General features: G+C 40.0%; 1 protein-coding gene across 1 annotated transcript in view; it reads right to left on the bottom strand.

Annotated features, from left to right (window-relative positions):
- Positions 1–20,825: 20,825 nt before the first annotated feature.
- PPEF2 (protein phosphatase with EF-hand domain 2) overlaps positions 20,826–24,366 on the bottom strand; it is a 33,711-nt gene continuing 30,170 nt past the window's right edge. Inside the window, exons 16-17 of the mRNA XM_047857327.1 lie at positions 24,096–24,183; positions 20,826–21,403 (exon numbers count right to left, since the gene is read on the bottom strand). Coding sequence (XP_047713283.1) covers positions 21,150–21,403; positions 24,096–24,183 — 342 coding nt within the window. The 3' untranslated portion in view covers positions 20,826–21,149. The remainder of the gene's footprint in view (positions 21,404–24,095; positions 24,184–24,366) is intronic.

Below are 24,366 nucleotides of genomic sequence, written 5' to 3'. Positions count from 1 at the left end.
ATTGAGAATGACTGCTCTCCTTTGGGGCCAGGAGAGCTTGCCCATTATGCTTGACTGAAGTCTCTTGCTTTTCTAACAGGGTCTCTTAAAATAGGTTGGGGGCGCCAGGGTGGCTCCGTCAGTTAAGCATCCAACTTCGGCTCAGGTCATGATCTCAAGGTTCGTGAGTTTGAGTCCCATGTCGGGCTCTGTGCTGACAGCTCAGAGCCTGCAGACTGGTTCGGATTCTGTGTCCCCCTCTCTCTGCTCCTCCCCTGTTTGCGCTCTCTCTCTCTCAAAAATAAATAAACATTGAAAAAAAAATGTTTTTAATAGGTTAAAAGACCTGCTTTCAGCTCCAAAAAAACTTGAAATGGTGATCGTAGCTTTGACTCCACTGATAGGTTTTTGTTTCGTTGTTTGTTTTTGTTTTAGGATTGAGTATAACCAAAAGTTCAGGATGCCTAAACCAAGGCTGATTTGCAGAATAGACATTAAAAAGTTACTTACTGGTCTACAGTGAGCTGTGGCCAAAAAGAAAGCGATCAGAAACACCACCTTCATCTTTCAGTTCTATCTACAAGTAAAACAAGAGAATTATTTATTTTCTTTTTTTTTTTAAGTTTATTTATTTATATTGAGAGAGAACATGCACAGAAGTGCAGGGGAAGGGCAGAGAGAGAGAGAGAGAGAGAGAGAGAATCCCAAGCAGGCTCCACACTGTCAGTATGGAGCCCGATGTGGGGCTCGAACTCACAGACTGTGAAATCATGACCTGAGCCAAAGTTGGATGCTAAACCAACTGAGCTACCCAGCGCCCTGAGAATTATTTCTTACCTAGAAAATAGGAAGCCCTTTCCTGCTCAGCTAGCATGACACTGGATCAGGAAAGGATACATAGATTAGAGACTCTGGAGAATATTCAACAATTGGAATACAGATTATGATTTAAGCATCTTAAGAATGGTGTGTGCCCCCATTCAGGATCTATATCAGACACAAACACATATCCACAGACACTCACGTATGCATGCAAGTACAGTATATGACATTTAATGCTTAGTAGGAATATTTTCCCATTAAGTTTAAAATAATATTTGTTTATTCTAACAACTGCTTATAAAAACAGGGTTGTGGTTTTTTTTTTTAATTTTAGGGGTTATTCTAGGTTTTTTTTTTTAAGGTTATTTATTTATTTTGAGAGAGAGAGAGAGAGAGAGAGAGCACGGGGGAGGGGCAGAGAGAGAGGAAGAGAGAGATCCCAAGCAGGCTTCTCACTGTCAGCACAGAGCCCCATGGGGGCTTGAACTCTAACAGTGAGATCATGACCTGAGTGGATTGCGTAACCAATTCAGCCACGCAGGCTCATTCTTACAATGACATTTCCTTCTTACAATGACTTTGATAAGTAGATATCATTAGTGTGATACCCATTTTGAAGTGGGTATTTGTCCTGTTCACACCCATATATCACGATGTAGATTGTTCACTTGATACGTTAGTAAATTCCCATAGTAAGTTCTGTTTTCTCCTGTATCATGGCAACTTTTATTTCAATCATTTTCATTTTTTATGAAAACAAGAAAAATTCCAAAGTGTTAGTAATACACCTTTTGGGGCACCTGGATGGCTCAGTCAGTGGAGCGTCCAGCTCTTGATTTCGGCTCAGGTCATGATTCCAGGGTTGTGGGATCAAGCTTCGTGTCAGACTCTATGCTGAGCTTGGAGCCTGCTTAAGATTCTCTCCCTCTGCTCCTCTCCCTTCCCCTCCCCACCCCTCCACTCATGCTCTCTCTCTCTCTCTCTAAAATGAAAAAAAAAAAAAAAAAACCAACCAATAATAGGACTTTCAAAAGCAATACAAAATACCTTCTTTTTATTGTTCTGAGGGAAGAGAAGAGAGATCAGGGATTCAGAAGAGAAATATAATCGCTATATCTCTCCATAAAGCAGAACACTATAATTTTCATCAAGAATATATTAAGTGACGGGGTGCCTGGGTGGTTCAGTCGGTTGAGCGTCCAACTTTGGCTCAGGTCATGATCTCACAGTTTATGAGTTCGAGCCCTGCGTTGGGCTCTGTGCTGACAGCTCAGAGCCTGGAGTCTGCTTCAGATTCTGTGTCTCCCTCTCTCTCTGCCCCTCCCCCGCTCATGCTCTGTCGCTCTCTCTCTCAAAAATAAATAAACATTAAAAAAAGTTAAAAAAAAAAAAAAAAGAAATGTCATTCTTGGTAAATGCTTATTATAAAAATTTTGTCATTTAAAATTCTTTTTACAAAGAAGGCTATAAATGTAATTTGAAAACAAATCAAGACAGAAAATAACCACACCTACCAATAATCTTAGATCAGCAAAATATCATAAGAGAATATACCTTGAACAAAACTGCCAACAGTTGACTAAAAATTCCATCTTCAAGCATTAAACAGTATTTGAAATGGGAACAGAGCCTTCAAGAGGATCATATGAGGACTAAGTTTACGTAAATACTATTGCTTACTAGGAAGACTTGCATCCTTCATGCTCCCCTCTTTTTTTTTTAAATTTTTTTTAACGTTTATTTATTTTTGAGACAGAGAGAGACAGAGCATGAACGGGGGAGGGGCAGAGAGAGAGGGAGACACAAAATCGGAAGCAGGCTCCAGGTTCTGAGCCATCAGCCCAACGCCAGATGCGGGGCTTGAACTTGCGGACCGCGAGATCGTGACCCGAGCTGAAGTCGGACGCTTAACCGACTGAGCCACCCAGGCGCCCCCACGCTCCCCTCTTAAAACTGTTCCCATTTTTCCTTATATACATTGCAAAAAATATTGCAAATGCACATTTGCAAAATGACTTTAAAAAGTTCACTTATGCAGAATTTGTGTCACCGTTCTTTTTCTGCAATGTGTTTTCAGTCACTATTTTAAAATCCTAATATAACCCAGAACAAACATCAGAGTAACATATTTCAAGTAAATATACCACGTGATTATATAAGATATTTACAGAATCAAATAAAAACATACACCATGACTATAAAAGGGAATTAAAATGTTACTGTCAATACATTAAACTGAATTCTTAATTCTCAAATTTTCCAGTCATCCGTAGCTTTTAGAATATAATATAGTTTATAATTAAAAGAGTATTATAGTTTATAATTAAAAGGGTATTACCTTGTACACCAGAAAAAACTGAAATGTCCGATATCACTAAGATGACCTTGAAGCCTCGCTTTCACATGATCTGGGTAACCAGAAGATATTTATATATGTAGATATTAATGACGTGTAATTAATGACGTGAGCACATTAAGAAAGTGAGTTCTGATGATCCTCATTTACATAGGGATAGGACAGGTATTTCCCTTGGAAACAATACCTCATTCTTTATGGGGCTAAGACCCTTGTTTCCGATCATAATATATCCTTGTGGTTATTCATGACACATGAAGAATTCTTTCAGGAGAATCTAGGGTTTTGTTAATGAGCAATGAAGATGAATAATCGCAATGACTAGTAAAGTACCATCATGTATTAGTAGTTTGGTTAGGAGATACACCTTGACGATATCTCCTTAAAAGATTTAAAACAAATCCACTGAAATCCGTATGCATCATGCGTTTGCAGAGGAAGTCTTGTTCCACCATCTCATTCACTGGGGAGACAGAGGCTTTTGACCTGGGTAACCCCTGGGTCGTTGATGTGTTTTCTGTCTGTGTTTTCTGAGTGGATCTAGACCGGTATTATAAACCACTGGATGCTTACTGGCTAAGGCTGGCACACAGGTAAGTTTTCCTGAGCTTAGGAGACATGACTAAGTCAAGAAGCTGTTTTGTAAAAAATGTTATTAAAAAAAAAAAGAAGCTGTTCTGCATTGCTAATCTATGTTTTCTTCAAAATAAAAAGATAAAGGTGTACTTAGTTTCTGAACAAAATTCATTTCATCTCATAAAACCAATGTAGGCCCCTCCGAAAATTTGGACTACATAGAAAAGAGCTCAAATTCAGCATTTTCACTCCTATGTATATTCAAGAGATTTAAAAATTACACATCTATATAAAAACTGGTAAGCAAAGGTTCACAGCAGCATTATTCATAATAACCAAAAAAGCGGAAACAACCCAAATGCCCATCAACTGATGAATAGGTAACAATTTGTGGTATAGCCCCAAAATGGAATATTATTTGGCAAGAAGAAGGAATGGCACAATATAGTCAAAAGGCTGAAAGAAAAACACTTCCAACTAAGAATACTCTACCTGGCAAAGTGATTCAGAATTGAAGGAGAGATAAAGAGGTTTTTAGAGAAGCAAAAGCTAAAAGAGTTTATCACCACAAAATGAGCCTTATGAGAAATGTTTATCCCAAGGTGAAGAGAATTTGCTGAGTAATATTCAGGAGACCACTTTAGAGTAAAGATCATTCTGATGCTGATATTCCAAGGATGACTTTGGATCATGAAATATCCTCCTTCTCTCCACTTCCCAGGTGAATGATGCCAAATTACTACATTTTCTGCTCTTCAATTCCAGATCTCTCATTGCTTTATTATTTATTTATTATTATTATTTATATTATTATTATTTTAATATAAATAATATATTAATATATAATGTAACATATAATATATAAATATTATTACATTTATATTTCTATTATATTATTATTATATACTATATATTTATTACTTATTATTTATCTTTATAAGAAATCCCCACCCCCAACAGCTTACTTGAGTTAATGAGATAGTCCCTTTCAACCAAAAGACCCCAGGCAAAAAGGCTATTTTAAAAATTTGGTAATTCAATTTATTTAAGTTCTTTTTAAAAAAATGCTTATTTATTTGTTTATTTACTTATTTTGTTAGTTACAGGTTTAGAGCGTGAGCAGGGGAGGGGCAGAGAGAGAGGGAGAGAGAGAATCCCAAGCAGTTTCTGCACTGTCAGTGGCCCAACACAGGGCTCAAACCCACAAACCATGAGATCATGACCTGAGCCAAAATCAAGAGTTGGATGCTTCACCGAGTCACCCAGGCGCCCAGCTTATTTAAATTCTTAAACATCCAGACCACTGATATGTTTTCCGACAGAGACTATAGGGAATAAATATACTATTGTATTAACTAATCCCCAGATGGATTATATCTAAAGAGATATTTATTGATTAGAAAGGGCTCATAACTAAATTATTCTCCAGGTAAAATTGGGAAAGTGAAACATAGAGACAATGCACATTTCTGAGAGAATAAACTCAGATCACCTGGAGGTCTTGGTCTCCACTGAGGTGGAGGGTGGAGGTAGGGATAACAATGCACATAGGGGAAAACCATGAGGATTTCAGTAGGACATTGAGGCTGAGACCGAGAAGTGGGATATGGAGAGAGTCTTTGACAACCAACAGTTGTTACCAAGTGATAGTCCAAGGACAAGCTGCCTCAGATTTATCTGGGAAGCTTTCACTAGCTGTCGAGGGGGGCAGAATTATGTTCTCCCCAAAGATCTCCAGACCCTAATCCCTTGAACATGGGAATATGTTTCCTTATGTGGCAAAAGGGAGTTTGCAGCTGTGATTTAGTTGAGGACTTGAGATGTTGAGGTTATCCTGCAGTATCCAGATGGGCTAAATGTCATCATAAAGTGGAGGAGGGAGGCAGAAGAGGAGGTCAGAGTGAAGTGGTGTCAGGAGGGCTCCTCCTGCCATTGCTGCCTCTGCAGCTGAGGAAGGGGCTGTGAGCCAAGGAATGTGAACAGCAAAAGGCATGGAAACCAATTCTCCCCTAGAGCCTCTAGAAAGGAAGGAAGCCCAGCGGAGACTTTGATTTTAGCCCCAGGGATACTTAGGTTGGATTTCTGACCTACAGAACGGGAAGGTAATAAATTCATGTTGTGTTAAGCCACTGAGTGTGGTAGTTTGTTACGGCCGCAATAGGAAATGAACACACCATCTACATCCCATCCTCGGTGATTCTGATTCAGCATTTCTTACAAGACTGATACGTGTCCAGGTTTGGAGGATCTTGCCTCTAAGCTTTAAATATGTCTTTAAATCCACTTAGGAGAATGGATTTAGGGAATGCAACTGGTGTGCTTTGACCTCTTATCTTTTGAGATCTCATTTTTCTAAAGCATGTCCAAACAGTCTTCCTGATGGAGGAGAGTTTGAGCGTGACAAAGAGACCCAGAAATCCAGAAATCAAGTTCTGTGTATTCTCATTTTAAGTGAATTTGGCAAATGCGTTATTGCTTCACGGAGTTCTGTCGTGTTTGCTTTCTACTTCATGCTATGGTTAATTACAAACTTACCTCTCGTCAAGGGTGAAGAGATTAAGTTTTGAAGTTCTCTTTTCCAGTTAAGACCCTTTTTATTTCACCAGTGTCTGGGTGGCCCAGTCGGTTAAGCGTCCAACTTCAGTTCAGGCCATGATCTCGTGGTTCGTGGGTTCAAGTCCCGCATCGGGCTCTCTGCTGTCAGTGGAGAGCCCGCTTCCAAACTTCTCTCTCTCTGCTCTTCCCCTGTTCGTTCATGTGTGTGCTCTCTCTCTCAAAAATAAAAATAAACATTAAAAGAACAAAAAACCCTTTTTATTTCAAAATTCGATGTGTGCCGCCAGTATTTGGTAAGCATTTCCTGTGAGCGAGGCCTACCAAACCCTCCTTCCCTCCAGGTCCTTCCCCTCAGGGACAGGTCAGCAATCCAGGGGTTCCCAAGGTGGCAGTTGGCCCTTGATTCTGTGCTCTTACCTCAGAGCAAATCATCCTCACTATGGGGGTAAACACACTTACAACGTAATTAGTGGTTAAACCTGCTGCTTAGCTCAGACACAAGTGCTCATGTTTTATCGTTACAAAATCTTGGAGTCTTATGTTTTGATGATTATAGTTCCAGCCTCTTTGTCTTCAACTACAATCTTTGCTCTGATTAAAGTAAAAATAAAACAGAAACCCTCTAAGGTAGAGGTTGTCAGCGTGACCACACATTAGACTTACTTTCTTTTTTAATATTAAAAAAATATTTATTTATGAGAGAGAAAGAGTGCAAACAGAGGAGGTGCAGAGAGAGAGGGAGACTCAGAATCCAAAGAAGGCTCCAGGCTCTGAGCTGTCAGCACAAAGTCTGACGTGGGGTTCGAACCGACGAACCGTGAGATCATGACCTGAGCCAAAGTCAGATGCTCAACCGACTGAGCCACCCAGGCACCCCTAGACTTACTTTTTAAATTAATTATTGATGCCCAGGTTCCACCCCCACACATTCTGATTCAGTTGATCTGGGATGGGGCCCAGGCATCAATATGTTGATTTTTCTTTTGCAAACTTCCCTTCACAGATGATTTTAATGTGGAGAACCTCTGTTTTCTAAGGGACTTGAACCCTGGGGTGCTTGTCCTGCCTCCTTTCTTTTGAGATTTGAACACCCCTGAGAATTCCTGCTGCTGGTGGTTGTAAAGGCATCTTATTATTGGAGAAGCCAGCAGCAGGCCCCTTGGGCTCAGCAACATGGTTCCTTCTAGGATTGAGAAAGCTGATGGGCAGCTTCCTCTTTTAAATGGAGTTGAGGATTACTCAGTGATCATGCACTTGTTCCCAGCGGCTCAGGAAATGGTTACGTTACTGCAGGTTCCTCCAACGAAAGATGTACAATAATGGCAGCCCAAAGTTTCAATTTGCATGAACTTCGGACACAGGAAAGAGCTGTTAGCTCATGCACTCATTAGGGCTGTGTTTGTAGCTCTCCCGAGAAGAAGAATCTCCAGCTAGCTTAAGTCGGACACACTTGGAGGCCTGATGTTTTGGGGGTGACACTGATGGTTCAGCTCGCACAGCGTAGCCGGGAGATCCCAGCTCCGGCTTCACTTGCAGATAGGCAGCAGCGACGACTAGACAGAGACAAGAATTCCAGCAAATGCTGTCATGTTCCACACCGACAGATACGACGAAGCTGTTTCCCATGTGTCCTATCGGTAAAATGGTAAATACAGAGAAAATGTTTGAAATGCTTCCTACCAGACTGGGAGAAAGGCAGACACCCAGTGGGTGAAGCCGATGTTCCCTATGTGGGCTGCAGGGCCCATCGTTAGTCTGAAGCACAAACAGAAATGGGGAAGACAAGGCCTAAGTTGATGTGGGAAGCGTTTGCTTGGGAGACTTGGCCTAAAAAAGGCGGCAAAGCAGGAAAAAGTGAAGAGGCCCTCTGGTCAGATCCTGTCTGCCTGTATAGGGAGAAGCCCTGATTTGCTATAGAATTACTACCAAGATCAAGGTGCTGTCTGCAGATGAGGAAAAATTGCATTTGTTCTGCCTATGGTACCATGTGCTGTTACTGTGGGAATCACAGAGGCAAGCGATATAAAAATGCCTTATGTAAACTGTAAAGTGCAGTATGAATCTGATGGCAGTGGTTTATTGCCTAGAGGACGTTTGCTACTCAAAGTGTGGACTTCAAACCAGATCAGCAGCCTGGGAGCTCGCTAGAAATGCCACTGAATGTGTGTGTGTGTGTGTGTGTGTGTGTGTGTTTCTTTAAGTTCTTAAATATTGTCAATGCCAGTAACAATATTCGCCATGCCATCCCATGTTTAAACGCACAGTTCAGTGGCATTAGAGACATTCACATGGTTGTGCAACCTTACCACTCCATTCCAGAACTTTTCCAGCTTCCCAAACTGAAACTTTATATCCTGAATATGCTTTTAAACAAGGTCTCCAGGTGATTCATATGCACATAGAAATATAAGAAGCAGTGGTCTAGTGGACTTCTGGCAGTAGATCCTGTGATAAGCTTAATTATAGTTTACTATTCAGTGGACACTATGCTAAGCCTCCTTTATCTCATTTACGTTGCATCTCTAATCTTCCAGCAACCTTATGAAGTAGGTAGTATCATAAACCCCACTTTACAGATAGGAAAACATTTAAGCATCTTACTCAAGTTTGCACAGCAGGTAAGGGTTGGAGTTGGGATATCACTTAGCATCTGTGATTCCAGAGTGTATATATTTTTTCCCTCTGGGCTTCCTCTGTGCACAGAAAGATCCCTTCTGGGTGCTTGCATTCGAGAATGTGTGTTGAGGAAGAAAGGTGCCTGGACAAGTAGAGAAAAGAAATAAAATAAGATGCCATGCAAGTAAATCTTTATTTCCACGGTTTCACACAATTCCTACATCTACTACAGAGATTTGGAGGATCTGGGACTCTGCTTTTGCAACATTATTTTATCTTATCTCTCCAGAAAGTTTACTTTCTTAACCAAGATTTTCTTCCCTTTCTGAGGCATTTCAACTGATTCTGTTTGTCTCTTCTCAGAAACTTCTGGACGAAACAGGAAGTTGCTGCTGGGATATTCTGTACTGGGTAGAATGGCGTGGCCAGACTCACTGCTCTCCTACCTTAAGCCCCACAGTTTCAGGGCTCAGCATGACTCAGGGGTGTAAACTCTGGAAGGTCTGACCTGGCATGTGACTCAGGAATTCTGATCGCTCTCCCTTGCTCATATCTGAAACTGAGAAGCTTACAAAACCCAAAAGCTTTTATAATCAGAAAAGATAAATTCCCTATAAGGAAGAAAAAGACCATGGAAAATTCCACGGGAAATATCTGAAATTGTCTTATTCTTTGTCAGCAGTAAGGAGGTCAGATGTGGCCAGATAGACCCCATGGCTGTGTAGCTGGACAAAGCCTGTCCCTCCAGGAAGTGAACACTCAGAGGATGCCTCTGGTAATTAAAAGTTGTTCGAGAACCACATAAACTAAGACCCAGCCTTCTTCTTCTTCTTTTTTTTTTTTTTAGTGTTTATTTATTTCTGAGACAGAGAGAGACAGAGCATGAGTGGGGGAGGGGCAGAGAGAGAGGGAGACACAAAATCCGAAGCAGGCTCCAGGTTCTGAGCTGTCAGCACAGAGCCTGATGTGGGGCTTGAACTCACAAACCGTGAGATCATGACCTGAGCCAAAGTCGGTCGCTCAACTGAGCCACCCAGGTGCCCCAAGACCCAGTTTTCTTAATGATTGTTCATCACTATTCTAATTGATCACAGATCAATTAGACAAGTGGTTCTCAACCCTGGATGCACGGTAGAATCAATCACTTGTGAAGTTCAAAAAAATTAAAAATCCCTACACCAGGACCCACACCTAGAGATTCTGACTCAATTGGCCTGGGATAATGTGTATCTAGGCTTAAGAAACATTGAATTAGACGAAGCAGAGCTAATGTTCTATCATCTTTTTTTTAAGTTTATTTATTTTGAGAGAGAGTGAGTGGGGGAGAGGCAGAAAGAGAGAGAAGGAGAGAGAGAATCCCAAGAAGGCTTTGTGCTGTCAGTGCAGAGCCCAACTCTGGGCTCGATCCCACGACCCAGGGATCATGACCTGAGCCAAAACCAAGAGTCGGATTCTTAACCGACTGAGCCACTCAGGTGTCCCAGTGCTATCATCTTTGTATCTGTAGTGCCTAACACAGCATCTGGTACCCCATAAATGTTTACAGAACATGTGCATGAATAAAGGAACTAGTGTTATCACATAAATGACTATTAGTACTTGGTTTAGTATTTTATGGGTTTCAAAACACTCTTTTATATGTGTCTCTTATTTAAGTCTCATGACTCCCTGGAAAATATTGTAGAATGCCCCTTTTATAGATGAGGAAAGTGAGGCTTAATGAGATGAGGTGACTCCCCTTCCCCCAATTCCACAAAACTAATAAATTATGTTTATTTAACTCTTGTCCACTCAGAAGTTTAATGACTATGATGGTTCTTCTCTAGCTCCAATTGTGCCCTAGAAATTCTGCCTGATTGTTTGCTTTGGCAAGTATGTAATCTGTTCCTTCTACCTTAACACTGATGTCTAATTTTAAACAATGCTTCTTAGAGAAAAATTCAAACAAAGTTAAGTAAAGAGAACAGTATAATTAACTCTCATGTAATCATCAACCAGCCTCAATAATGATCAACTCAGGACCGGTGTGATTTCATCCATACTCTCACCTACTGCTTCCTATTTTGAGACATATCCCCGTAAATACTTCAGAATGTTTCCCTAAGGATTTGAAAACAAAATAATCTCAAAATCATCATCAATCCTAAAAAATTAATAGTAATCCCTTAATATCATCACATATCTGGTCAGTATTCACACATCTCAGAGTGTCTCTTTTTATTTATTTTTTTTAGTTTCTTTGATTAGAGATCCAAATAAATTCTATTCATTGCAATTGCTTGATATGGCTCTTAATCCTCTTTTAATCTGAGGGTTTCCCTTTCATCTCTTTTTGTTTTGTCTCCTTGTGATTTATTTGTTGAAGAAACCATGTCATTTGTCCTACAGGGTCCCCATCCTGGATTTTGCTTGACTACAAACTCCTGCTGTCATTTAACACATTCCTCTGGGCCATGTAGTTCCTGTAATTAAAAAAAAAAATTTTAATGTTTATTTTTATTTTTGAGAGAGAGAGACAGACAGACAGACAGATTGTGAGTGGGGGAGGGGCAGAGCGAGAGGGAGACACAGAATCTGAAGCAGGTTCCAGACTCTGAGCTGTCAGCACAGAGCCCAATGTGGGGCTTCATCCTATGACCCATGGATCATAATCTGAGCTGAAATCAAGAGTCCAGGGCTCCACCAACTGAGCCACCCAAGTGCCCCTAGGGCTTGGAGCTCCTGTAATTTAGTAGGTACCAGAAGTTTGATCAAATTCAGGTTGGATTTTTTGTTTTCTCAAAACTCCTTTCTAGGTTCTGGAAGGGTTTTGCCTGAAAGTAAAACCAACTGTCAAGGCTGGGCAGCCAACACACATAAATTCATGGCTCCGAATTATCTGCAGGATGGCGGCCATGGTGGTGTGGGTCCAGGTTTAGCCCAGTCTCCCCCCACCCCATGTCCTGACTTCACCTATCTGCATTCCTGTCTTTCCCTTCCACTTGGCGCCAGGGGTTCTATGGGAGGCTTCCCTTCCTGGAAGTCAGCTTCTTCCTGAGACCAGATTACAGTGCTATTTCTAGCTGGTTGGTGATGAGGGATCAACATTTTCTAGCAGCGACTCAGAACACTTGCTCAGAGTGACATCTAGTGGCTTTAAAAGTATAATTTATTGAGGTGTAGAGGCTCTTTTTTGAAGGGACATTAAACTGTAGGTTAGTTTTTAAATACGTATTTTTATTGTAGTTTTTCCCATTCCAAAAGTATCTTATGAGGATAAGAAAACCTCAAAGGATACCGTAATAATAGCCTTGGGATAAGATTTGTTTCCAAAATTTTACTCACAACTTTCCTGGTGCACTATGTGAACAGAAAGTGAAAGTCCCACATGAACACACACCCCAGGAGTGCCACAGCTAATGGTAAATGGTATTCTCTTTAATGGTTGCATCGTATTTAGTAGAACTGGGTGAGGAGGTGCATAATTTATTTATCCCATCCGTCATTAATAGACTTTGGGGTAGATTTAAAGTTTGGGGTTTTTTTTTATTCTTTTTTTTTTATGTTCATTTATTTATTTTTGAGAGAGAGAGTGTGAATGGTGAAAGAGGGCAGAGAGAGGGAGAGAATCCTAAGCAGGCTCCGCACTGTCAGTGTAGAGCCTGACGTGGGTTTGATCCCACATATCATGAGATCGTGACCTAAGCCGAAATCAAGAGTCTGACGGAAGTGACTGAGCCACCCAGGCACCCCTTTTTTTTCTATTATAAGCAATGTTGCCACCAACATTTCTTCTACTCTTAAGGGTGTTTCTGAAGATAGTCATCCAGAAGTGGAATTATTAGGTCAAAGAGAATGAGCGTTTTTTTCACCAACTTATACCTTTACCAACAGTGTCTGAAGGTGCCTGTTTTCCTACGTGCTCACAACACCGCCATGGTATCATTTAAGTAAAATTCTATGTGTAGCTTGTTTCTTAACTCTTTTCGCTTAAAAAAAAAACTTTTTGTTGCCATGACTAGGTTGGGTTCAGTGTGACCCAGGTTTCTCTGATCTTCCTAGGGACATTTCATGCTGAATTTGTAACCTGATGTGGATTCCAACTTCAAAACAAGGATAGTTTTGGCCCTTATTAATATTCACTAACTCAAATGGTATTTATGGAGTGTCTAGTGTGTGCCTGGCTGTTTGCCAGAGACACAATGGGGACTAGGACATGAAATCTGTTTTGTATTATTGAGGAGCCAATGAAGGCTGGCATGTAAGCCAATCACTGCTGTGAGTGCGTGATTCAGACTCTTCTGTAAGGAACCCAGATTTGAGACTTCAGAGGTGGGCACAGGCTAGATCATAGAGTTTGGACTGATGTTTCTCAAGGCTGATGTTTCTCAAACTCTGGACACTTTAATTTTTTTAAAAGAAATCATTATCAGGGCACCTGGGTGGCTCAGTCAGTTAAGCATCCGACTTCGACTCAGGTCGTGATCTCACGGTTTGTGAGTTTGAGCCCCACGTCGGGTTCTGTGCTGACAGCTCGGAGCCTGGAGCCTGCTTCAGACCCTGTGTCTCCCTCTCTCTCTGCCCCTTCTCTGCTTATGCTCTGTCTCTCTTTCAAAAGTAAGTAAACATTAAAAAAAAATAAAAAAAATAAAATAAATCATTACCTCAATACTCTACTGTAATTGAAAAACCAATATCATTTGCCATGAATATAAGATATCAGAGAGACAAATTTAGTAAAAAGGAAAAAAACCCAAATGAGTATGTTTGAACTGTTTAAAATTTTTTTTAAAAATAGGGGCGCCTGGGTGGCGCAGTCGGTTAAGCGTCCGACTTCGGCCAGGTCACGATCTCGCGGTCCGTGAGTTCGAGCCCCGCGTCAGGCTCTGGGCTGATGGCTCAGAGCCTGGAGCCTGTTTCCGATTCTGTGTCTCCCTCTCTCTCTGCCCCTCCCCCGTTCATGCTCTGTCTCTCTCTGTCCCAAAAATAAATAAACGTTGAAAAAAAATAAAATAAATAAAATAAAATACAATAATCTAATCTGTTTGCAAAAAAAAATGCATGCCTAAGATTATCTGCTTTGGGGAAAAAAATAAAATGGTTTATAATCAGTAGGTAATAAAAAGATTCAGCTCTGTATCCTTTATTTTAAGACTAAGATGATAGTTATGTGAAGATAATTCTGCTCCTGTTTTTGTGCTAATTCACCACCAAAATCTCAGCACACTCTGTAGGTATTTAGGGCTACTCCCTGTCTCCTAAAGAGCAGGATCATGAGGAGCTCAGATGACCTCCCAGGCCCACAGCCAAGAGCTGAAATCCAAATCTTCTGACTCCAGATTCTCAGACTAGGCTGATGTTTGACGCAAGGGAAAACTTCCTAGCACATACATCTCTCCAAAAACAGAAGCAGACAAGCCTCTAGGAGTGAGGACTACCTCCCCAGAACATTCCAGCGGACACCGGCCATGAAGTGTTTTTGAGGTTGTACTCAGCATCTGAAGTCCCTTATAATTCACAAGAGTCTCTGAGTCTATAACTGGGAAACAGTTCAAAACAATAACCCAGAGATTGAGGACTTTAGCCTTTATTTTGATCATTAAAATACAGATAAAAGAAGGTTTTGAGTCCTGTGGAAATAAACACTCAAATTTAAAGCAATGATTGTTAAAGGTTTATGGGACGTTAATTACACCTGCATGTGTGTTCTATGTCCAGCAGCAGTAGTAGTTAAAAAACAACAAACCCCCAAAAGACTTATGAACTGAAGACACATCGAAAATCTCAAAATAGAAAAAGACTTTCCTATTAGTATATTCTTAGAAAACAATGTTTGGGGGGAAGTGTGAGCATTTTCTAAAATTATCCTTCCATATTTTGATTAACATGATGAAATTTTAATTCTTTGGATAGTCAATGTGTTGGGTCATTTGTTGGGTTATTTATTGCAATTATCCCAAAAGTTAGTGGTTTTAAAATACAATAACTATTTATTGTATTTCACAATTCTGGGGGTTAACAGTGCTCAGCAGGGTGATTCTTCTGCTCCATCTGTTATCAGCTGGGGCTGCCATTGGCTGGGCTGGAATATCCAGCAAACCTAACTTTGTTGAGTTATGGGTGTGTCCCTAGTGGTCTTTGGCTATGGTATTGACAGCACAAAACGTTTTTGGATTTGGTTTAAATTACTCATTTCTGCTAACGTTTAAGAACTACAATTTGTCAAGGTGTCTGAGTGGCTCAGTCAGTTAAGAGTCTGGCTTCAGTTCAGCTCGTGATCTCACAGTTTGTGAGTTCAAGCCTCGCATTGGACTCTGTGCTGACAGCTCAGAGCCTGGAGCCTGTTTTGGATTCTGTGTCTCCCTCTCTTTCTGCTCCCCTCCTCCTCATGTTCTCACTCTCAAAAATAAATAAACATTAAAAAAAAATTTTTTTAAAGAACTATCATTTGTCGAATTTTGGTGCAGTATCAAAGAAGATTGTTCGATTACACACAATTATCTGAAAGGGCTATTAAAATACTCCATCCTTTTTCAGTTACATATCTATAGGAGGCTAGATTTTTCTTGCATACTTCAACCAACAAAACACATCACAGCAGATTGCAGAAGCAGGTATGATAATCCAACTGTCTTCTAGTAAGCATACATTGAAAAGATTCTCAAATATGTAAAACAATGCCACTCTTCTCACTATTTTTTTGTTTTGTGATAGTTAATCTTCTTTAAAATGTTATTTCTTATCAATTTATTGGTTTTGATAATTCAGTATAGTTAAGTAAGATTAGAAAGCTGGATGATAGGAACATAGGATCTCCCTGCATTATTTAACTTCTTGTAGTTTATAATTAGTTCAAAATAAAAAGTTTAAAAATATGTTACTTAACATTTAATAGATATATTGTTATTTTTAATAAGTATCTTATTTTTCAGTTTCAGTTTTTAATACAGTAAATGTCAACAGATATAACCCACATAAGGAAAAGCTCTTTGGGATCTTCAATAATTTTTAACAGTGTAAAAGGACCCTGGGATCAAAAACTTTGATAATCACTGCAATATAGGTAACGGAGAAGGTGAGGAGACTGGCAAGAAATAATATCGCTTAGACTAGGGAGATAGCCATGGAGGAGTAAGAGAAGGTTCAATTCTGGATGTGTTTTGAAGGCGGAGTCAACAAGATTTGCTGATGGACTGGATGTGGGAAATAAGAAAAAGAAATCAAGTTTTTGTTTTTGTTGCTTTTTACATAAGGAAATTGGTAGGATGAAACTGACACGTAATCAGATCGCAAAGATCATATAAGAGGAACAGATTTTGGGGGGAATATAAAGAGCTTGTTTTGTAAATGTTAAGTGTTGAATGCCCATTAAACCTCCAAGTGAATTATCTGTTTGGTCTGTCTCCATCAGTCTGTGAATACTACGTGGGGATATTTACAATTTCCTCATCTTAGATCTAAATTGTTAGGTTTCTGAATTGGCCTCTCATACTTACAGTTAATGTAAAAAGCAGGTAAAGTCTTACCAAGTAATCACCCTTCACTATTGCAGGATAAACCAGTTAGTTCAGCAGGACTCAAGCCTGGCTGCAGGTAGAATCACCTGGGGGAACATTTATAACATACCCATAGCATGGCCTCTTAACCCAGAGATTTTGATTTAATCCATCTGGAGCAGGGCCACAGGAATCCTATGTTTTAAAAGCTCCCTAAATGATTTTAATTAGCAGTTAAGGCCACATCACTGGATAAGAGGCATGATTTTGCTATTTCTTCCTAGCACAATTTAAAAATTCCTTTTAAATTGAAACTCCCTTGAAACCAACTCCCTATTAATCCACTATGCTAATCAAGAAAGGAAATTTTTAGCAGCACTATCAACAATAGCCAAAGTATGGAAAGAGCCCAAATGTCCATTGATGGATGAATGGGTAAAGAAGATGTGGTATATATATACAATGGAGTATTACTCAGCAATCAAAAAGAATGAAATCTTGCCATTTGCAACTAGGTGGATGGAATTGGAGGGTATTATGCTAAGTGAAATTAGTCAGAGAAAGACAAAAATCATATGACTTCACTCATATGAGGACTTTAAGAGACAAAACAGATGAACATAAGGGAAAGGAAACAAAAATAATATAAAAACAGGGAGGGGGAGAAAACATAAGAGACTCTTAAATATGGAGAACAAACAGAGGGTTGCTGAAGAGGTTGGGGGAGGGGGAGGATGGGCTAAATGGGTAAGGGGCATTAAGGAATCTACTCCTGAGATCGTTGTTGCACTATATGCTAACTTGGATGTAAATTAAAAAAAACCAAAAAACAGTCGCATCTTAAACTCACTAAGTTGTGCACATTAAATATGTACAGCTTTTTGGGGGCACCTGGGTGGTGCAGTCGGTTAAGCGTCCGACTTCAGCCAGGTCACGATCTCGAAGTCCGTGAGTTCGAGCCCCGCGTCAGGCTCTGGGCTGATGGCTTGGAGCCTGGAGCCTGTTTCCGATTCTGTGTCTCCCTCTCTCTCTGTCCCTCCCCCGTTCATGCTCTGTCTCTCTCTGTCCCAAAAATAAATAAATGTTGAAAAAAAAATTAAAAAAAAATATGTACAGCTTTTTGTATGTCAATCATTCGTCAATAAAGTGGTTTAAAAAAAAAAGAAAGGAAATTTTTTTCTGAGCCTTGAGTGTGCACATAAGACTTGCCAACTGCGGGACAACGCACCAGGAGGGTGTAAGGCAGCAAATAGTGAGCACCCCTGAAGAAGAAGCCAGGGCAACTGCTTCCCAGAAAACTGGTTAGAATGAGCAGAATAGCCTGATAGGACTCTGTGACTGTTATCTATACTCAAGAAAGGACTTTCGGGTTTAGCAATCAACCCATTTTGGATCAACAAGCCAAGGACTTGTCTAAACTGACCCATCACTTGTGAAACTTTTTGGCTTTTGCCTTCATAAGCCCCTTTGTTTGGAGAGTGATCATCTCCATGGGCCATTCTCTGGCATATATCCCTATATACAAGCAAATCCCCAAAGCTCTATTTCATTGTTGCTGAGTTAGTCTTTGCTTCTTTTCTGAGTTATTCTCTTGAAGCCTCAGAATATTTGAAGTGGGGGATGTCATGAAATGACACGAAGATAGCAAACCCTTGATTTGTTGATTCGAACTGTTTGCACAAACGTGTCAGACAGATATAAACATGAATTCACTAGTATGCTGGATCTCTTAGTTACTAATTCACACAAGACAAATGAATGGGTCATATGTATTCACTAAACTATGTTAACTTATCTCTGGATTGGACTCACTAATGGAAATGCAGACTTTTCTAGAGTAGTGGAATAAGAAAATACAAAGTTTTCCAAGAAGCAAGTTATGTTAATTTTCTATGGTGTGCAGCAAATGACCATAAACTTAATGGCTTAAAACAACACACACGTATTATATAATGGTTTTCGTGAGCCAGGAGTCTGGGCGTGGCCTCACTGCATCCTTAGCTCAAGGTCTCACATGCGTGCCGCCAAGGTGTTGGCCAGCTGCATTTCCATCTGGAGGGTCAATTACATTTAGAAGAATCTCCTCCCAAGCTAAAATTTGTTTCCTTAGAGCTCCGTGTTTGAATACCCTGGTTTTTTGTAGTCACTGGTTGGAAGCCACCTGTAGGTCCTATAAGACACACGTAGTTCCTCACCATGCGGGTTCCTTCAATAGAGCCAGTTACTTCATCAGGCCAGCAAGGAGAATCTTTTGTTCCAGTCTACTAACAAAAAGTTTTATAGAATGTACTGTAATCACAGAATCAACCCCCATCATATTTGCCATATTCTCTTGGTTAGAAGCAAGTCACAGGTCCTGCCTGCATTCACTGGGAAGCATTACACAAAGGCATGAACACTAGGAGGCAGGAAATCATTGAGGGCAGGGATCACTGTAGACAGTTTGCTACACACAAAAAAGGACAGGAGAACCAGGACTTGCTTACAGTCAAACCAAACAGACAATATGGTCCTGGGAAAACTGGAAAGAACGCTGGATGGAGCAGGGATCATGGGTTCTAGTCCTGGCTGTGTCATTAACTAGATCATTTATCCAGCTAATCTTTTGGACTCAGTTTCCTTACTTTAAAAATAAAATGAGGTGGGGGAGATACTATATAAGAAATGTAGATTAAAATAGCATTGAAATACCATCATTCGCCTTTAGCAAAAATTACAAATGATCACACTCAAAGCTCGTGAGTTTATGGGTATGCTCAGTCCTAAAAAGCAAGATGCCATTAAAATGTTCACATCTGGGGACACCTGGGTGGCTCAACCAGTTAAGCATCTGACTCTTGATTTTGGCTCAGGTCAAGGATCTCACAGTTCGTGATCCAAGCTGAGCCTGCTCAGGATTCTCGCTCTCCCTCTCTCTCTGCCCCTTCCCTGCTCTCACTTGCTCTCAAAATAAATAAATAAAACTTTAAAAAAAAATGTTCAAACCTGTGTCAGCATGGGGCAACCAGCTATTTGTTTAAACGTTATTTCTCAGTATACCTGATAAGGTTAACATCTGAATTGGTAGACTGAGTAAAGCAGATTGCCCCCCCTAATGTGGGTGGACCTCATCTTACTCATTGTAGGCTTGGATAGAATAAAAGGCTGAATAAAAGAGAATTCTCTCTCTCTGCCTGACTTTTTTTTAAGCTGAGACATCTTTCCTCTCCTGCCTTTGGATTCAGACTCAGACTGTTACTTAAATCATTGGCCCTCCTGGTACTGAGGCCGTTGGACTTGGGCTGGAACCACACCATCAGCTCTCCCGCATCTCCAGCTTGCCGACTGCAGGTCTTGGGATTTGTCAGCCTCCATAATCATGTGAGCCAACTCCTTAGGGTAAATCTAAGACTAATACAATGCCCTTTGACAAAGTAATCCATTCCTGGGATTTTATCTTAAGAAAATGTAGAATTCAAAAGACTTTTGTAAAACAAGCTATACGCGGAAAGTTATTAACCATGGTGTTATTTATAATAATGGAAAACTAAAAACAATGCACATGATTAACAATTGGAAAATGGCTATAGTTCACCCATCTGGAAGAAAATTATGCAGCCATTAAACTAATAATCATGAGTACTATGTAGCAACACAGGTAAGTATTTACAATTAGGTATGAATTTATTTTTAAAAAAAGCAAAACATTAAATTATATAAAAACTATGGTTACAACAAGAAAAAGTAATAATGAAAACAATCCATATGTTTCAGTCATGGGATTGCATAAACAATTTTTCATAATTTTCCTTTATCGATGAGACATTTTTCGGTGGCCTGAGTGGCTCAATCAGTTAAGCATCCAACTCTTGGCTCAGGCAGTGATCATGGTCCCCAGGTTCAGGCCCCACATAGGGTTTCGTGCTGACAGTGCAGAGTCTGCTTAGGATTCTCTCTCCCTTTCTCTCTGCCCCTCTCCCACTCATACTCACTCTCTTTCTCAAAATAAATAAATAAGCATTTAATTAAAAAAAAAATAAGGGGTACCTGGGTGGCTCAGTCAGTTAAACATCTGACTTCAGCTCAGGTCATGATTTCCTGGTTCACGAGTTCAGCCCTGCATCAGGCTCTCTGCTGTCAGCATGGAGCCTGCTTGGGGTCCTCTGTCCCCATCACTCCCTGCTTCTCCCCCACTCTCCCTCTCTCAAAAATAAATAAACATTAAAAAAAATAAGACTTCCTCTTCTTCTTCTTCTTCTTCTTCTTCTTCTTCTTCTTCTTCTTCCTCCTCCTCCTCCTCTTCTTCTTCTTCTTCTCCTCCTCCTCCTCCTCCTCCTCCTCCTCCTTTTCCTTCTTCTTTAAAGTAGGCTTCATGCCCAGCGCATTGCCCAATATGGGACTTGAACTCATGACCCTGAGTTGCTTAACTAACTGAGCCACCCGGGTGTCCCTCAATACAACATTTTAAAAACAATAAGTTAAAGGTATAAAATGAAAACAATCAGGGGGTTGAATTATCAGTGGTTCTTAACTGGGGTAGACTTCAGAATTTAAAAATATTTATACTTGGGTCTTACCTTGTGAAACTTCTGAGACAAGGATGGGTTACCTATATATTTAAACACACACACACACACCCCACACACACCCAAATAGGTGATTCTGATGCACACTGGTAGGCAAATTCTCAGCATAAAATTCCACATATCTATGGAGAATAAAGGAGCTGTTCCAGCGACAAGTGCAGTATTGGTTATGAGGCACCGTGGGCGATGAACACCAGGCTGCTCTTAGTGTGTGCCTGGTTTGCTGCAGCCATTGTCATTAGTGTTTGTGGTTTGTGGGCAATCTGAGGCATTGCCTTCTGAGCAGGATTGCTCCACAAGGCGGAAGGCCTCCAGGAATTCATTGATGTCGATGTGGCCATCCTTGTTGAAGTCAATGCTCCGTGCAAGGTCACAGATGCAGTCATCTGTGATGTTGATGTTCATATGAGAGCTGAACAGCTTCCAAGTATGCCTGAATTCGTCCAGTGAGATGAACCCTTACCAAAGAGAGGAAGTCACTTCAGTGAGTCAGTCTAGTTTTCTTCTTTTTTGCCTATTTTTTTTAAAGTTTACTTATTTTGGGGAGACAGAGACAGAGCGTGGGTGGGGGAGCGGCAGAGAGAGAGGGAGACACAGAATCCAAAGCAGGCTCCAGGCTCTGAGCTGTTAGTGCAGAGCACGATGCGGGGCTCGAACTCACAAATCTTGAGATCATGACCTGAGCTGAAGTCAGAAGTTTAATTGACTGAGCCACTCAGGTGCCTTGCATGAGTCAATTTAGTTTTCAATGTTCATTTCCTCTGACATTCTTACAAGGAAACCTGCTCCTTACTGTTAAACAGGCAAAGATACCCAAGGCCTTGTATCTAGTTTAAATTGCAAGGGAGTGGCATAAAAACCAGTTGATCACCCCTGGGAGCAATTTTGTTTTCCTTCCTCTGGAAACATTTTTGATTGTCATGACTGGGGTGGGGGTGAGTGTTACTGGTATCTAGTAGGTAAATGCCAGGGATGCTGGTAAATATCCTACAGTAGTCAGGATGGACCCCAAAACAAAGAATTACTCAGGTTAACATGTCAGTAGTGCCATTGCTGAGAAACCATGCATTAAATCATCCCAAACAATTTATTTTGCTTATAAAAAGCTTTTGGACCCATACACCTATGGTCAATTGACTTTTTTTTTACAAGGGTTCCAAGATCATTCAGTGGAGAAAGAATTGTTTTTTCAATATCCTCATGTAAAGGAATGAAGCTAGACCCCCTATCTCACACTGCCAGCAAGAATTAACTCAAAAAAGGGGCGGCTGGGTGGCTCAGTTGGTTAAACATCCTACTTTGGCTCAGGTCATGATCTCATGGTTCGTGAGTTCGAGCCCCATGTTGGGCTCTGTGCTGACAGCTCAGAGCCTGGAGCCTGCTTCGGATTCTGTGTCTCCCTCTCTCTGCCCCCGCCCCCCCACTCACACTCTGTCTCTCTCTTAAAAATAAATGAACAATAAAAAAATTTTTCTTTAAATTAACTCAAAATGGATAAAAGACTTAACTGGAAGAGCTAAAACTTTAAAACTCTTAGAAAAAACCATAGGTGTAAATCTTTGTGACTTTGGATTACATAATGGTTTCTTAGATATGACACCGAAAGCACAAACAACAACAACAAATAAATTTGACTTTTTTTTAATCAAAAAAATTTTGTGCATCAAAGGGAACTACCAAAAAAGTGAAAGGACAACCTATAAAGTTGGAGAAAATATTTGCAAACCATAGATATGATAATGGCATATATATATACACACACATATATATATATATATATATATATATATATATCTCAACAACAAAAAGATGAATAATTAAAAAAAATAGGCAAAGGATTTGAGCAGACATTTCTCCAGAGAATATATACAATTTTCCAATAAGCACATGAAAAGATGCTCAATGTCATGGGTAATTGAGGAAATGCAGATCAAAACCATGAGATATTGCACACTCAGTAGTATGGCTATAAAAAAGGGTGGGAAGTAACAAGTCCTGGTGAGGATGTGGAGAAACTGGAACCCTCAAACATTAGCAGGAATGTAAAATGCTTTAGTCACTGTAGAAAACATTTTGGCAGTTCCCCAAAAAGTAAAACATAGTTTTATGATATGATTCAGCAATTTTACTCTTAGGAACATATTCAAGGGAGTATAAAACCATATGTTCACATAAAAAGTTGTACATAAATGTTCACAGTACCATCATGCATAACAGCCCCAAAGTGGAAACAATCTAAATGTCTATCAACTGTTAAATGGATAAACAAAATGTGGCATATCCATACAATGGAATATGGTCCAGCTATAAAGAAGAACGAAGATCTTGTATATGCTACAACATGGATGAACCTTGAAAATATTATGCAAAGTGAAAGAAGCCAGACACCAAAGGCCACATATACTGTGCCATTCCATTTATACAAAATGTCCAGACGAGGCAAATCCTTAGAGACAAAAAGTGGATTAATGGTTGCCAGGGGCTGGTGTCGAAGGGACAGGGATGGAGAGTGACTGCTAATGGGTATGGGTTTCTTTTTAGGGTGATGAAAGGCTTTATAGTTAGATAGTGATGATGGTTACACAACCTTATAAACATACCAAGAATCAGTGGACTGAATATTTTAAATGGGCACATTATATGGTTTGTGAATTACATCAAAAAACAGGTGGAGAAAGAGTAATGACAATGAAAAAAGCCTTTGGACCACTGGGGGGGAAAGGTGAGGGTATATAAGACCTTTCTATACATTTTTTCATAATTTCTTGTGAATCTGTAATTACCAAAATCAGAAATTTAAAAAGAATACGTTGGGAGTGAGATTGTAAAAAGCCTTTCTGCTCTAGACACTTTTCATTACTTCATGACTATCTTTGATGTGACTATAGGGATATTACACTTCTAACCACTCTTTTTCCTGAGAAGTTCTCATTCAGTTTGTCTTCATTCTTTTCTGCCCTACCCCTCTTCTATATGGATTGCTCGTATTGTTCAAACATTTTTCTAGTTTCTGCCATTTATAAGCATAATAATTATTTACTTTGTTCCCAAAGTGCTTGAGGAGAGAGCTAAATAGCCAGAAAGGAGACTGAGGCTGGGAGGTAAAGATCTGCTATGGGTCAGAAGTGATAGGATAATACATGCCTTTACCTGAATGATCACTGTCTATGATCCTAAAAATGGTCTCCAGGTTGGATCGGTTTCGATACAGTGTTTCCAGCAAACTTGACTGTATGTTCTACAAAAGAAAAGACATTTTTCTTTCTATATCTTATTGTTTAGGCTTGTCCTAATATATAAGGAACACACAATCAACCCTGACAATAAGATACGGTTGAAAAAACTGAAGATATTTTATCCCCAACCCTTTCAGACTACCAAATAGCCCAAGGGTTTAAGAAGTACCTAGGCCATGATGAAA

This window comes from Prionailurus viverrinus, chromosome B1 (assembly GCF_022837055.1).
Source record: "Prionailurus viverrinus isolate Anna chromosome B1, UM_Priviv_1.0, whole genome shotgun sequence".
In the NCBI taxonomy this organism is placed as follows: Eukaryota; Metazoa; Chordata; class Mammalia; order Carnivora; family Felidae; genus Prionailurus; species Prionailurus viverrinus.
This window is presented reverse-complemented; position numbering and strand designations above follow the sequence as displayed.